This window comes from Nicotiana sylvestris, chromosome 11 (genome assembly GCF_000393655.2).
Source record: "Nicotiana sylvestris chromosome 11, ASM39365v2, whole genome shotgun sequence".
Lineage (NCBI taxonomy): Eukaryota > Viridiplantae > Streptophyta > Magnoliopsida > Solanales > Solanaceae > Nicotiana > Nicotiana sylvestris.
Window position 1 is genome coordinate 108,007,599 of NC_091067.1, and position 12,781 is coordinate 108,020,379.

Consider the following 12,781-nt stretch of genomic DNA (forward strand, 5'->3'; position numbering starts at 1 on the left):
TCACCTTGGGATGCTCTTGTCTTGTTTGTGAAGAAGAAGGATGGTTCTATACATATGTGCATTGATTATTGCTAGTTGATTAAAGTTACAGTGAAAAACCGGTATCCGTTGCCTCGTATTGATGATCTGCTTGACTAGTTATAGGGTGATCGAGTGTTCTCTAAGATTAACTTACGTTCAGGTTATCATCAGCTGAAGATTCGAGAGCCAGATATCCCGAAGACTGCTTTCAGGACTCGGTATGGTCATTACGAGTTCCTTGCTATGTTATTTGGGCTGACCAATGCCCCAACAACCTTTATGCATTCGATGCACAGCGTGTTCCAGCCATATCTTGACTCGTTTGTCATTGTCTTTATTGATGATATTCTGGTATACTCCAGGAGTCGGGAAGATCATGAGCAGCACATGAGGACAGTGCTTCAGACTTTGAGAGAAAATAAATTATATGTGAAGTTCACGAAATGTGAGTTTTGGTTGGATTCCGTGGCATTTTTGGGTCGCATGGTATCGAATGAAGGGATCAAGGTGGATTTGAATAAAGTGGAAACAGTGCAGAGTTGGCCTAGACCATCCTTAGCTATAGAGATCCGTAGTTTTCTTGTCTTGGCAAGTTATTATCGTTGATTTGTTGAGGGATTTTCATCTATTGCAGCACCTTTGACCAGGCTGACCCAGAAGGGTGCTCTAACATTGATATTGACTACAGCCCTAACATTGATATTGCCTACAGGATCGGGGTCTTATAATGTCTATTGTGATGCCTCGAGGATTGGCCTTGGAGAGGTATTGATGTAGGACGGTAGGGTGATTGCCTACGCATCCAGACAATTGAAGGTACATGAGAAGAAGTATCTTATCCATGATCTCTAGTTAGCTGCTATTATTCACGCTTTGAAGATCTAGCGTCATTATTTCTATCGTGTTACTTGTGAGATTTATATTGATCACCGGAGTTTGCAGCATCTGTTCAAGAAACAGGACATTAATATGTGCCAGAGGAGGTGATTAGAGCTGCTGAAGGACTATGATATCACTATCTTGTATCACCCATGCAAGGCCAATGTGGTGGACGATGCTTTGGGTCATCGGGCGGAGAGTTTGGGGTGTTTGGCTTATATACCAGCAGCGGAGAGGCCCATGGCGATGGATGTTCAGGCGTTATCCAGCCAATTTATGCGATTGGATCTTTCGGAGCCCAGTCGGGTTCTAGCTTGTGTGATTTATCGGTCTTCCTTGTTGAATCGTATCAGAGAGAGTCAGTTTGATGACCCTCATTTGCTTGTCCTCAAGGACAAGGTTCTGTATGGCGATGCCAGAGATGTGACCTGGTGATAATGGGTAATTGAGGATGCAGGATCGGATATGTGTACCCAATATTGATGAGCTTCGGAAGATTATTCTAGAGGAGGCCCACAGTTCACGGTATTCCATCCATCCGGGTGCCGCGAAGATGTACCAATATTTGAGACAACACTATTGGTGGAGGCAGATGAAGAAAGATATAGTTGCATTTTCAGCTCGGTGCCTCAACTATCAGCAGGTAAAGTATAAGCACCAGAGACCGCGTGGTTTGCTTCAGCAGATAGAGATTCTGAAGTAGAAGTGGGAGCGGATCACCATGGACTTTGTAGTTGGACTCCCACGGACTTTGAGGAAGTTCGATGCCATTTGGGTGATTGTGGATCGCCTGACCAAGTCTGCGCATTTCATTCCTGTGTGTACTACCTATTCTTCGGAGCGGTTGGTGGAGATTTATATCCGGGAGATTGTTCGACTGCATGGTATTCTATTGTCCATCATTTCAGATAGAGGTACTCAATTCACATCACGGTTTTGGAGAGCCGTACAACATGAGTTGGGTACTCGGGTGGAGTTGAGCACATCATTTCACCCCCAGACGGACGGACAGTCCGAGCACACTATTCAGATTCTTGAGGATATGCTCTGTGTGTGTATGATGTAGTTTGGAGGTTCTTGGGATATGTTCTAGCCACTGGCGGAGTTTGCCTACAACAACAGTTATCAATCCAGCATTTAGATGGTACCGTATGAGGCTTTTTATGGTAGGCAGTGTAGATCCCCGGTGGGTTGGTTTGAGCTGGGCGAGGCTAGATTATTGGGCACAGACTTGGTTCACAATGTCTTGGAGAAGGTTAGGTGATTCAGGATAGACTTCGTACAGCTTAGTCCAGACAGAAGAGTTATGTGAATCGGAAGGTTCGCGATGTTTCCTATATGGTTGGAGAACGGGTCTTGCTTTGGGTTTCGCCTATGAAGGGCGTTATGATATATGGGAAGAAGATGAAATTGAGTCCGAGGTTTATTGGTCCTTTTGAGGTATTGCGACGTGTTGGGGAGGTTTTTTATAATCTTGCCTTACCTTCCAGCTTGGCATGAGTGCATCCGGTATTTTATGTTTCGATACTCCAGAAGTATCACGGTGATCCGTCACACCTGTTAGATTTCAGTTCAGTCCAGTTGGACAAGAATCTATCATATGTTGAGGAGCCAGTGGCGATATTGGACAGTCTGGTTCGAAAGCTGAGGTCAAATAATATTGCATCAGTAAAGGTTCAGTGGCGGGGTCAGCCGGTCGATGAGGCGACTTGGGAGACCGAGCAGGATATCCGCAGCCGTTACCCTCATCTTTTCACCACTTCAGGGTATGTCTTTATGCTCGTTCAAGGACAAACGAATGTTTTAAGAGGGGGAGGATGTAATGACCCGGCCTGTCATTTTGAGAATTAACGTCCTGATCCCCTATTAACTGCTTTCCCCATATTTATTTCTGCTATTATGATTTGGCGGGAAGATTCGTTTTGAGTTTCGGAGTGTTTTGGGACATTTAGTACCTAAATGAGAGCTTAAGCTTTAGAATTTGGACCGTAGTCGGAATAGTGTGAAGACAACCTCAGAATGGAATTATATCGATTCTGTTAGCTCCGGTAATGATCTCGGGCTTAGGGGCGTGTTCAGGTTGTATTTTGGAGGTCTGTAGCTTATTTAGGCTTGAAATGTCGAAAGTGGAATTTTTGAAGTTTTCGGATCGATAGTGAAATTTTGATATTGGGGTCGGAATTCGATTCCGAAAGTTGGAATAGCTCCGTAGTATTGAATGCCAGTTGTATGCAAAATTTGGGGTCAATCGGACATGGTTTGGTTGGTTTCAGTATCGGTTGTAGATTTCTTGAGGTTTCAAGTTCATTAGGCTTGGATTGGAGGGTGATTCGTGGCTAGCGTTGTTTGATGTAATTTGAGGGTTCAACTGAGTTCGTATGATATTTTAGGCTTGGTTAGTATGTTTGGTTGAGATCCCGGGGGCCTCGGATGAGTTTCTGATGCTTAAAGGAAGTAGAAATTTAGACTTAGGCTAATTCTGAAGTTTGTTATGTCTGGTATTTTCGCACCTGCAGTGAGGAGCCCGCAGGTGCAGCCCGCAGAAGTGAAGAAAAAGGTTGCAGGTGTAGTTTGGGGCACAAAGGCCAGTGACCGCAGATGCGGCTCAAGGACCGCAGAAGCGGACCGCATCTACGGAGAAGGGAGCGCAGGTGTGGTGCCTAGGGAGTTAATGAAATTCCGCAAATGCGGAGCCCAAGCCGCCGGAGCGGCCCCATGAACCGCAGATACGGAAATCGCTGGGCAGATATAGAAAATTTGAGGGTTGGAAATTTCATAACATAAAAATCGAATTGAGCTCGGTGGGAGACGATATTTCGAGGGGTTTTGAAGGAGAATCATTGGGTAATGAATTATAACTCGATTTTGATCATAATACTACAATCAGTTGTTGTTTTCCTTTTCTAATTAAGGAAATTGAGGGTAAAAGTTTTAAAATGGGAGAAAAGTTTCCCAATTTGAAATCCGAGTTTTGAGTGAGATTTTGGCGTCGGATTTTGGTGATTTTTGTTCAAGTGTGCTCGTGAGTGAATGGGTGTTCATAATCCGTAATTTTTACCCGATTCTGAGACGTGGGCCCGGGGAGGATTTTCGGGCGTTTTTCTATTTTCTTACCTTAGCTTCGATTCCTTTAGCTAAATTCATTGTTTGTAGTTATACTTACATTATGAAATTTATTTGATTAGATTTGGGCCACTCGGAGTTGGATACTCGTGGCAAAAGCATAATTTCGGATTGATTTTGAGCTTGTTCGAGGTAAGTGGCTTGCCTAACCTTGTGTGGAGGAACTCCCCTTAAGATTTGGTATTGTTGTTATGTGAATGCCGTGTACGTGAGGTGATGAATGCGTACACATGCTAATTGTTGGAAAACCCCATTTTCATCAAGTAAATATTTGTGTTTCTTTTTTCTTGAACACTACTTGTATTTAAAGTTTGCTGTTTAGCTTAGGAAAGCATGCTTAAGTGACTTAACTGTTCTATCTGTTTAAACTGTTTACTTGAATTCTGTGCAGCATGTTTAGAATAGAAATCTCTGTTTTCTTGGTACGAACTTGGATAAAATTGTAGATTCTTTCTTGAGATTGTTGTGTGTTTACTTTGGGACTACGGGACGATATCCCGGGAAATTTCCCTGCATGTTTACTTTGAAACTACGGATCGGTATTCCGGGAGATACGCCTGCATGTTAATAATTAGGACTACGGGACGAGATCTCCGGGAGATCCCCATGTACTGGATATTTACTTTGGGACTACAGATTGATATTTCGGGAGATTCCCTTGCATATTTATGATTCAGACTACGGGATGATATCTCGGGAGATCCTCGGCACATTTGCGTTTGGGACTACGTGTCGATATCCTGGGAGATCCCCTGTTGCTATCTTTGTGTACTGAGTTATATTCTTTCTGTGATTTTATTCTTTATCGACTGTTAATATTTTAACTATATTGTAGCATTTCATATTTTTTTCCTTGTTTTGTATATATATAACCAACAGGGCCCTGACCTTCCTCGTCACTACTCGACCAGGGTTAGGTTTGGCACTTACTGGGTACCGTTGTGGTGTACTCATGCCCTTTCCTACACATGTTTTTATTTCGTGTGCAGATCCAAGTTCTTCTGACCAGTCGTTCTATCAGTGAGGCGGGCGATATCAGAGACTTCGAGGTATATCTTCCGCGTCCGCAGACCTAGAAGTCCCTCTCTATTCTTCCCTTTAGCTTTAGACTTCATGTATTTACTTTTGATTAGACATTCTAGAGTTAGAACACTGTGTAGTTTCTATAGCTTGTGATTTCATGAGATTCCGGGTTTTAGGAGTTTTAATTTAGTTTGAGAGTGTGTATTGTATTTGCCGAGTGACATTTTAAACCCTTTTATTATGTTTTACCCGCAACTTGCCAGTTTCGTATTTCATTTTCTTTTTCCATAATTTGTTAGGCTTATCTAGTCGTAGAGACTAGGTGCCGTCACGACAGTTTACAGAAGAAGAACTTAGGTCGTGACAAAGAGAGGTGCTAAGTCAACATCATTTTTCCCTCTTATATATATATGTTACCATTCAGGATGTGAAAGGCAATCCCTAAAACTTTTGCTAATTTTGTTTTTGTTTCTTGTTATGTCCATTCTTTTCTAATAATGGGAATTTCATGCTTTAGGAAATGGAAATTTCACTAAAAGGAAGGCCCTTAATGTTTAATCATGGGATAACAATACTAGCTTCTTCACTTTTTGAATAAAAGCGATAACCCCAATAAACAATTTTTTTGTGAACTTTAGAATTTTGAAAAAAGAAAAAATTAACATAATATATAAAGGAGTAGACATACAGATATTTTTGATCCAGAGAAACAGTAAAAATTGTAGTGGCATTATTTGATTTGCTTATAATGTCTCCGTACTGATTTATACTTGTGTTTCCACCCATCACTAAGGAAAAGAAAAGGAAAAAAAAAAACGCAGAGACAGTAAAGTAAAATGTAATTGATACACCTGTGATAGATTTTGCTGATTACAATTTTTTTAATTTTAATCATTTCCATTTTTAAAATTTGAGCACCAGCTATGGCCTCCAACGGATAATAGACATTCGAGGTAGAACAATTTTTTTTTTGGTTGTAAATAGGAAAATTTTATTAGAAACTAGGTAGCATTACATAGATCATTCTCAGCCATCCTATTGGGATCGAAACCGAGAGAATTTACAAAAGTGCTAGAATTATGAACTGCATTAACGTTCCTCATACTTGCTAATCTATTACAAGTTTCCTCCGATATTAGTAATTTAACTATTACAAGCTTCCCCATTCGAGGTAGAACATAACATATATAACTTCAAAATAATAGTGATTTAGAAACCATAAGTCCCTGGTATAACTTTCACTGTCTTGCTAATTCTACTAAAAGGTCAGCCAAGCCCACCAATTCTATTAGAAAGTCTACGCCAAAAGATTGCCCAGATTCGATCTATTTTAGTTGACATGTTTTCCGTAAATGAAAAAGTAAGCTTTACCCAGCTGAACCATAACTTTTTTTGTTTAATTTAAAAAGATAAACTACTTTTTTTCTCATCCACTGCTTCCACCAAATCCTTTGAAAACTCGTAGCCAAATTGAACCACAAGAAGAATTAGGTAAAATACCTAAACCACCACTAAACCTTACTCAAATTATTAGTATCCTTCGCGAATTATGCCCGGTCTTAATTACCCCCTCAACTTAGCCTTTTGAGAGCCATTATCCCCTGGATGCTGATGTGGCAAAAAGTGTGGGTGCACTCACCTGCCACATGAATTTTTCTGTATATGTGATATTTTTTTGAAAAATAAAATATATTTTCACCTGTTTAAGAATATTACTTTTTAAAATAATTTTTTCGAATATAATTTATAATAAAACATGAATAGAACTACATTATTTAGGCTAAATATTTTTATTTTGCCAAAAATAATAAAGTTTTAGTTAAATCTTTGTTTGAATTTGACCTGAAAATAAAGATTTATACAATTGAAATAAATAGTCAAGTCATCTAAAAAGTTATAAGAAATACATAGTTTGAAATTAATTATTTTGGCTATAACTTTTTATATAGCTCTAAATTACGGTGCTCTAAAAATATTTTTTTTTACAGATTTTACCTAAAAAGGTAAAACTCACAGTTAAAATAAATAGTCCTTGCATCAAAAGAAGAAATAAAAAGAATGTACAGTATAATGCAAGTGATTCATTTTATTTCTTGCAATTGTACTAGTTTGTTTGAAATATTCATTATACATAAAGAAAAGCTTTTATTAATTAATTTACTTGAAAATTTAACAAATTATTAAAGAACAAACAAACAACTGATTTTTTTTTGAGATGGACGATTTGGATCATGACCCGTTTTTTAACCCAAATTAATCTGTTCATTTTGGCCCAACAAACATTAGGCGGGTAAGAAACCAACATAATCCACTTTAACTCAACATGCACTAATGTCATGATCCGGAATTCTCATCTTAAGGACCGTGATGGCGCATAACATTTTACTTGCTAGGCAAGCCAACGTTAGAGAATCTTTAAGCCAATTTTCTTTCAATTTTAATAAATAAAATCAATTAAGCCAAAATAAACTAAACCTGAGTACAGAATAACATAAAAGCCCATGATATTTACTGCAATTCGGATCTGGAGTCACAACTCACGAGCTTCTAGAATTTCTACTAATAGGGTCTGAAATAAATACAGTTGTTCTGAGCGAAAAGAAACTATAAAATAGAGGAAATATGAGTTCAACTTTCAAGGTCTGCGGACGTCAGCAGATGTACCTCGAGTCTCCAATGAGAGGATCCAAGATGCTATGCCTCATGAACAGCTAGGGCCGGTACCAAAGTCTGCACAAGAAGTGTAGAGTGTAGTATGAGTACAACCGATCCGATGTACTCCGTAAGTGTGGAGCCTAACCTCGACGAAGTAGTGATGAGGCTATAATAAGACACCCACGTAATAAACCTGTGCAGATAACAGTATACATACAAAATAACAACAAATAAAAGCTAAACATGTGCTATTACGAGGGGGACATACTAAAGGGGATACAAGATACGAGAAATACAGCAGGAATAATAACCAGAACAACCAATATGCCTTTAACCAATATAAATAATTAAGCACAATGAAGAAAATTGCACGGCATCACTCTTCATGCTTTAACTCTCACTTTCAGCATAAATCAATAGATACGGTACAACATCACCCTTTGTGCATTAACTCTTATAACATGGCACGTCATCACCCTTCATGCATTGACACTCACATACGGCACGACATCCCCCTTTATGCATTAACACTCTCCCTTACCTTATAACAATGAACAAGTAACAACAGGGAGATAGAATAGCAAGAACAAGCCTTACAACAACAATGGTTCCACGATACCAATCTCAATTTTAGAAACAATCCTCAATTTATCACAAAAAACTCGTAAACGAGGTAAGGACGATCAATATAATAAGTAACTAGTCTAAGTGTGGATAACAAGATCAAAGTAAGTAATAAATTACAAAGAACAATCCCACTCGCATGCTTTAACCCAACAACAATGCATAAGTACTCGTCACCTCACATATATATTGTACCCAACATCTAAACATGTACAAAATAGACAAACAAGTCATAATCCCTCAAGTCAAGGTTAACCACAACACTTACCTCGTTCCAAGGATCAACTCAAAGCTCAACAACAACTTTGCCTTTCAAACAAGCCTCCGAACAAATAGAATCTAGCAAATTACCAACCAAATGATTCAAATTAAGCCTTAGGAACTACCCACGATTGCAAAAGATTCAATTTAGGTCATTATTGAAAAACTCAACAAAAGTGTACACCCGAGCCCGCTTGGTCCAAACCCAAAATTCAGATCAAAATCTGATTACTCATTTACCCCAGAGCCTGGTTATGTAATTTATTTTGAAATCCGACCTCAATTGGAGGTCTAAATCTCAGTTTTACAAAAATCCCTAATTCTACCCAAACCCCCAATTTCAACCATGAAAACACTAGATTTTAGGTTGAAGTCTTAGTAAATATAGTGAAAGATTGAAAGAAAGTAGATTAGAATCACTTACCAATGATTTGGGGAAGACGGGTGCTTGGGAAAATCGCCTCTAGGGTTTTGTTGTTCTGTAAATTTGAAGAATGAGAGAAAATATCATTTTTAAGATATTTGATCAGTCACAGATGTCGCATTTGTGACCTGGAGTTCACAAATGCGAACCCCGCAAATGCGAAGAAACAGTCGCAAATGCGAAGTCCTCCCATTTCTGCTGTCATCGCATATGCGATGATTTATTCACAAATGCGAACATTGATATTCTGCAATTGCGACCAAATTGATCGCAAATGTGATCAAGCCTATCCTAGTCCCATTTTCGCAAAAGCAAAATATTGTTAGCAAATACGAACCTGAGGTACCCCAGCTACTCTTCGCAAATGCCAGGAGTTGCTCACAAATGCGAACCTATCGGATTTAGCAAATACGAAGCCTGACCTCGCAATTGCGAGGTCTAAGGCTTGCACAAAAACTGAGGCACACCAACAATGTTTCTAAGTCCAAATTCAATCTGTAGCCTATCCGAAACTCACCCGAGCCCTCGGGGCTCTAAACCAAATATGTACACAAGTCTAAACACATCATACGAACTTGATCGCACGATTAAATCGCCAAAACAATACCTAGAACTACAAATTGAGCTTCAAATCAAAGGAAATTTTCAAGAAAACTCATGAACTTCTATTTTAAAAATCGGACGTCCGAATCACATCAAACCAACTCCGTTTCTCACCAAATTTGATAGAAAAGTCATAAATATAGTATTGCACCTATACCAGTTTCCAGAATCAAAATATGGATCCGATATCAATAAAGTCAAACATTGGTCAAACTTTCAAAGTCATTAAGCTTTCAAACTTTCAAATTTCAACAAAGTCCGATAACTCGGGCGAGGGACTTCCGAATTAGATTCCGGGTATACGCCCAAGTCTCAAATCATGATACGGACCCACTAAAATCATGAAAATATGAATTCAGGTCTGCTTACCTAAAACGTTGACCAAAGTCAACTCGAATGAATTTTAAGGGAAAATTTTCATATTTTCTTAGTTTTTGACATAAAAGCTTTCCGAAAAAATACCCGGACTGCATACACAAATCGAGGAGGGATAAGATAAGGTATTGAAGTCTTCAAAGCACATAATTTGGTTCTAAAATATAAGATGACCATTCTATGCCTCTAAAATAACCATTCGTCCTCGAACGGGCATAGAAAAGTACCTGAACTGGTGAAAAGGTGTGGATATTTACTCCGTAAGTCTGGCTCAGACTTCCAAGTAGCTTCTTTAATGGGTTGACCTCTCTAATGCACTCTAATTGAAGGATAACTCTTTGACCTCAACTGACGAACCTGCCGTGCTAGAATAGCCATCGGTTCCTGCTCATAAGTCAAATCATTGTCCATCTAGACGGATCTGAAACTAACACATGGGACGGATCACTGTGATACTTCCGGAGCATGGACGCATGGAAAACTAGGTGAACTAAAAATAAACTAGGTGGAAATACAAGCTTGTAAGCCACCTCACCTATTCTCTAGAGAATCTCAAAAGGTCTGATACACCTAGGGCTCAACTTACCTTTCTTTCCGAAACTTATCACACCCTTCATGGGTGAAATCCGGAGCAATACCTGCTCTCCAACCATGAATGCAACATCACAAACTCTACGGTCGGCATAACTCTTCTACCTAGACTGAGTTGTATCGATCCTGAATAATCTTTACCTTATCCAAGGCATCCTGTACCAAATCTATACCCAACAACCGAGCCTACCCCAGCTCGAACCATCCAACTGGATATCGCCACTACCTCTCGTATAATTCCTTATAGGGAGCCATCTGAATGCTCAACTAGTAGTTATTATTGTAGGCAAACTCCGAGTGGCAAGGATTGATTCCAAGAACCTCCGAAGTCTATAACAAAAGTGCAGAGCATATCCTCCAATATCTGAATAGTGCACTCGGACTGTCCGTCTGTCTAAGGATCAAATGAGGTGCTCAACTCAACCTGCATGCCCAACTCACGCTGTAATACCCTCCAAAAATGTGAGGTGAACTACGTATCTCGATCAGAGATGATAGAAACGGGCACTCCGTGAAGATGGACGATCTCGTGGATGTAAATCTCAGCCAACCGCTCTGAAGAATAGGTAACTACCACAGGAATGAAATGCACTAACTTGGTCAGTCTGTCCATAATGACCTAAACTACATCTAACTTCCTCTAAGTCCGTGGGAGTCCAACAAAAAAATCCATAGTGATTCCCTCCCACTTTCACTCAGGAGTCTCTAACTTCTGCAGTAACCACCAGGTCTCTGATGCTCATAATATATTTGCTGACAATTTAGACACCGAGCTACGTATGCAACTATATCTTTCTTCATCCTCATCCACCAATAATGCTGCCGCAAGTCCTTATATATTTTGGCGGCACCGGGATGAATAGAATACCGGGAACTGTGAGCCTCCTCAAGAATCAACTCACGAAGTCCATCCACATTAGGCACACAAACATGACCATGCATCCTCAAAACTCCATCATATCCAATAGTAACCTTCTTGGCATCACTGTGCCGCACTGTGTCCCTAAGGATGAGCAAATGAGAGTCATTATACTGTCGCTCCTTGATGTGCTCAAATAATGAAGACCGAGTGACTGTACAAGCTAGAGCACGACTGAGCTCAAAAATATCCAACCTCACGAACTGATTTTCCAAGGCCTAAACATCTAATACAATCGGTCTCTCACCGACTGGAATGTACGCAAGGCTACCCTTGCTTACTGACTTCCTACTCAAGATATCGGCCACCATATTGGCCTTCCCGAGATGATACAAGATGGTGATATCTTAGTCTTTTAATAGCTCCAATCACCTCCTCTGCCTCAAATTGAGCTCTTTCTATTTGAACAAATACTACAAGCTTCAATGATCCGTGAACACCTCACATGACACGCCGTAAAGATAGTGCCACTAAATTTTCAGTGCATGAACAATGGCTGCCAACTATAAGTCATGAACGATATAATTCTTCTCATGAAACTTCAACTGCCACGACGCATATGCAATCACACTGCCATCCTACATCAATACCGCAATAAGTCTAATATGAGATGTATCACAATATACCGTGTAAGATCCTGAACCTGTAGGCAACACCAACACTGGTGCCGTAGTCAAAGCAGTCTTGAGCTTCTGAAAGCTTGTCTCACACTCGTTCGACCATATGAACAGGGCACCCTTTTGGGTCAACCTGGTCAACAGGGCTGCTATAGATGAGAACCCCTCCACAAACCAACGGTAATAACCCGCCAATCCCAAGAAACTCCGGATCTCTGCAGCTGAAGTAGGTCTAAGCCAGTTCTGAATTGCCTCCATATTCTTAGGATCCATCTGAATGCCCTATGCTGATACAACATGCCTAGGAAAGCGACCGAGTCCAACCAAAACTTGTATTTTGAAAACATTGCATATAGCCGGCGGTCTCTTAGAGTCTGAAGTACAATCCGAAGATGCTGCTCATGCCCATCTTGACTACGGGAGTAAATCAAGATATCATCAATAAACATAATCACAAAGGAAATCCAGATAGGGTTTGAACACCCGGTTCATCAAATTCATAAATGCTGCTGGGGCATTTGTCAGCCCAAATGACATCACTAGAAACTCATAATGCCCATATCTAGTTTGAAAAGCTGTCTTAGAGACATCATATTCCCTAATCCTCAACTAATGGTAGCCTGACCTCAAATCAATCTTTTAAAACACTTTGGCACCCTGAAGCTG

The 12,781-nt window shown here is 39.9% G+C and overlaps 1 protein-coding gene across 1 annotated transcript; it reads right to left on the bottom strand.

Annotated features, from left to right (window-relative positions):
• Positions 1-12,001: 12,001 nt before the first annotated feature.
• Positions 12,002-12,373, bottom strand: LOC138881452 (uncharacterized mitochondrial protein AtMg00860-like). The gene is made up of 2 exons (XM_070161678.1): positions 12,125-12,373; positions 12,002-12,076 (listed from the first exon to the last, which is right to left on the bottom strand). Exons 1-2 carry the CDS (start codon positions 12,371-12,373, stop codon positions 12,002-12,004), a joined length of 324 nt encoding a protein of 107 aa, XP_070017779.1.
• Between the last annotated feature and the right edge of the window lie 408 nt (positions 12,374-12,781).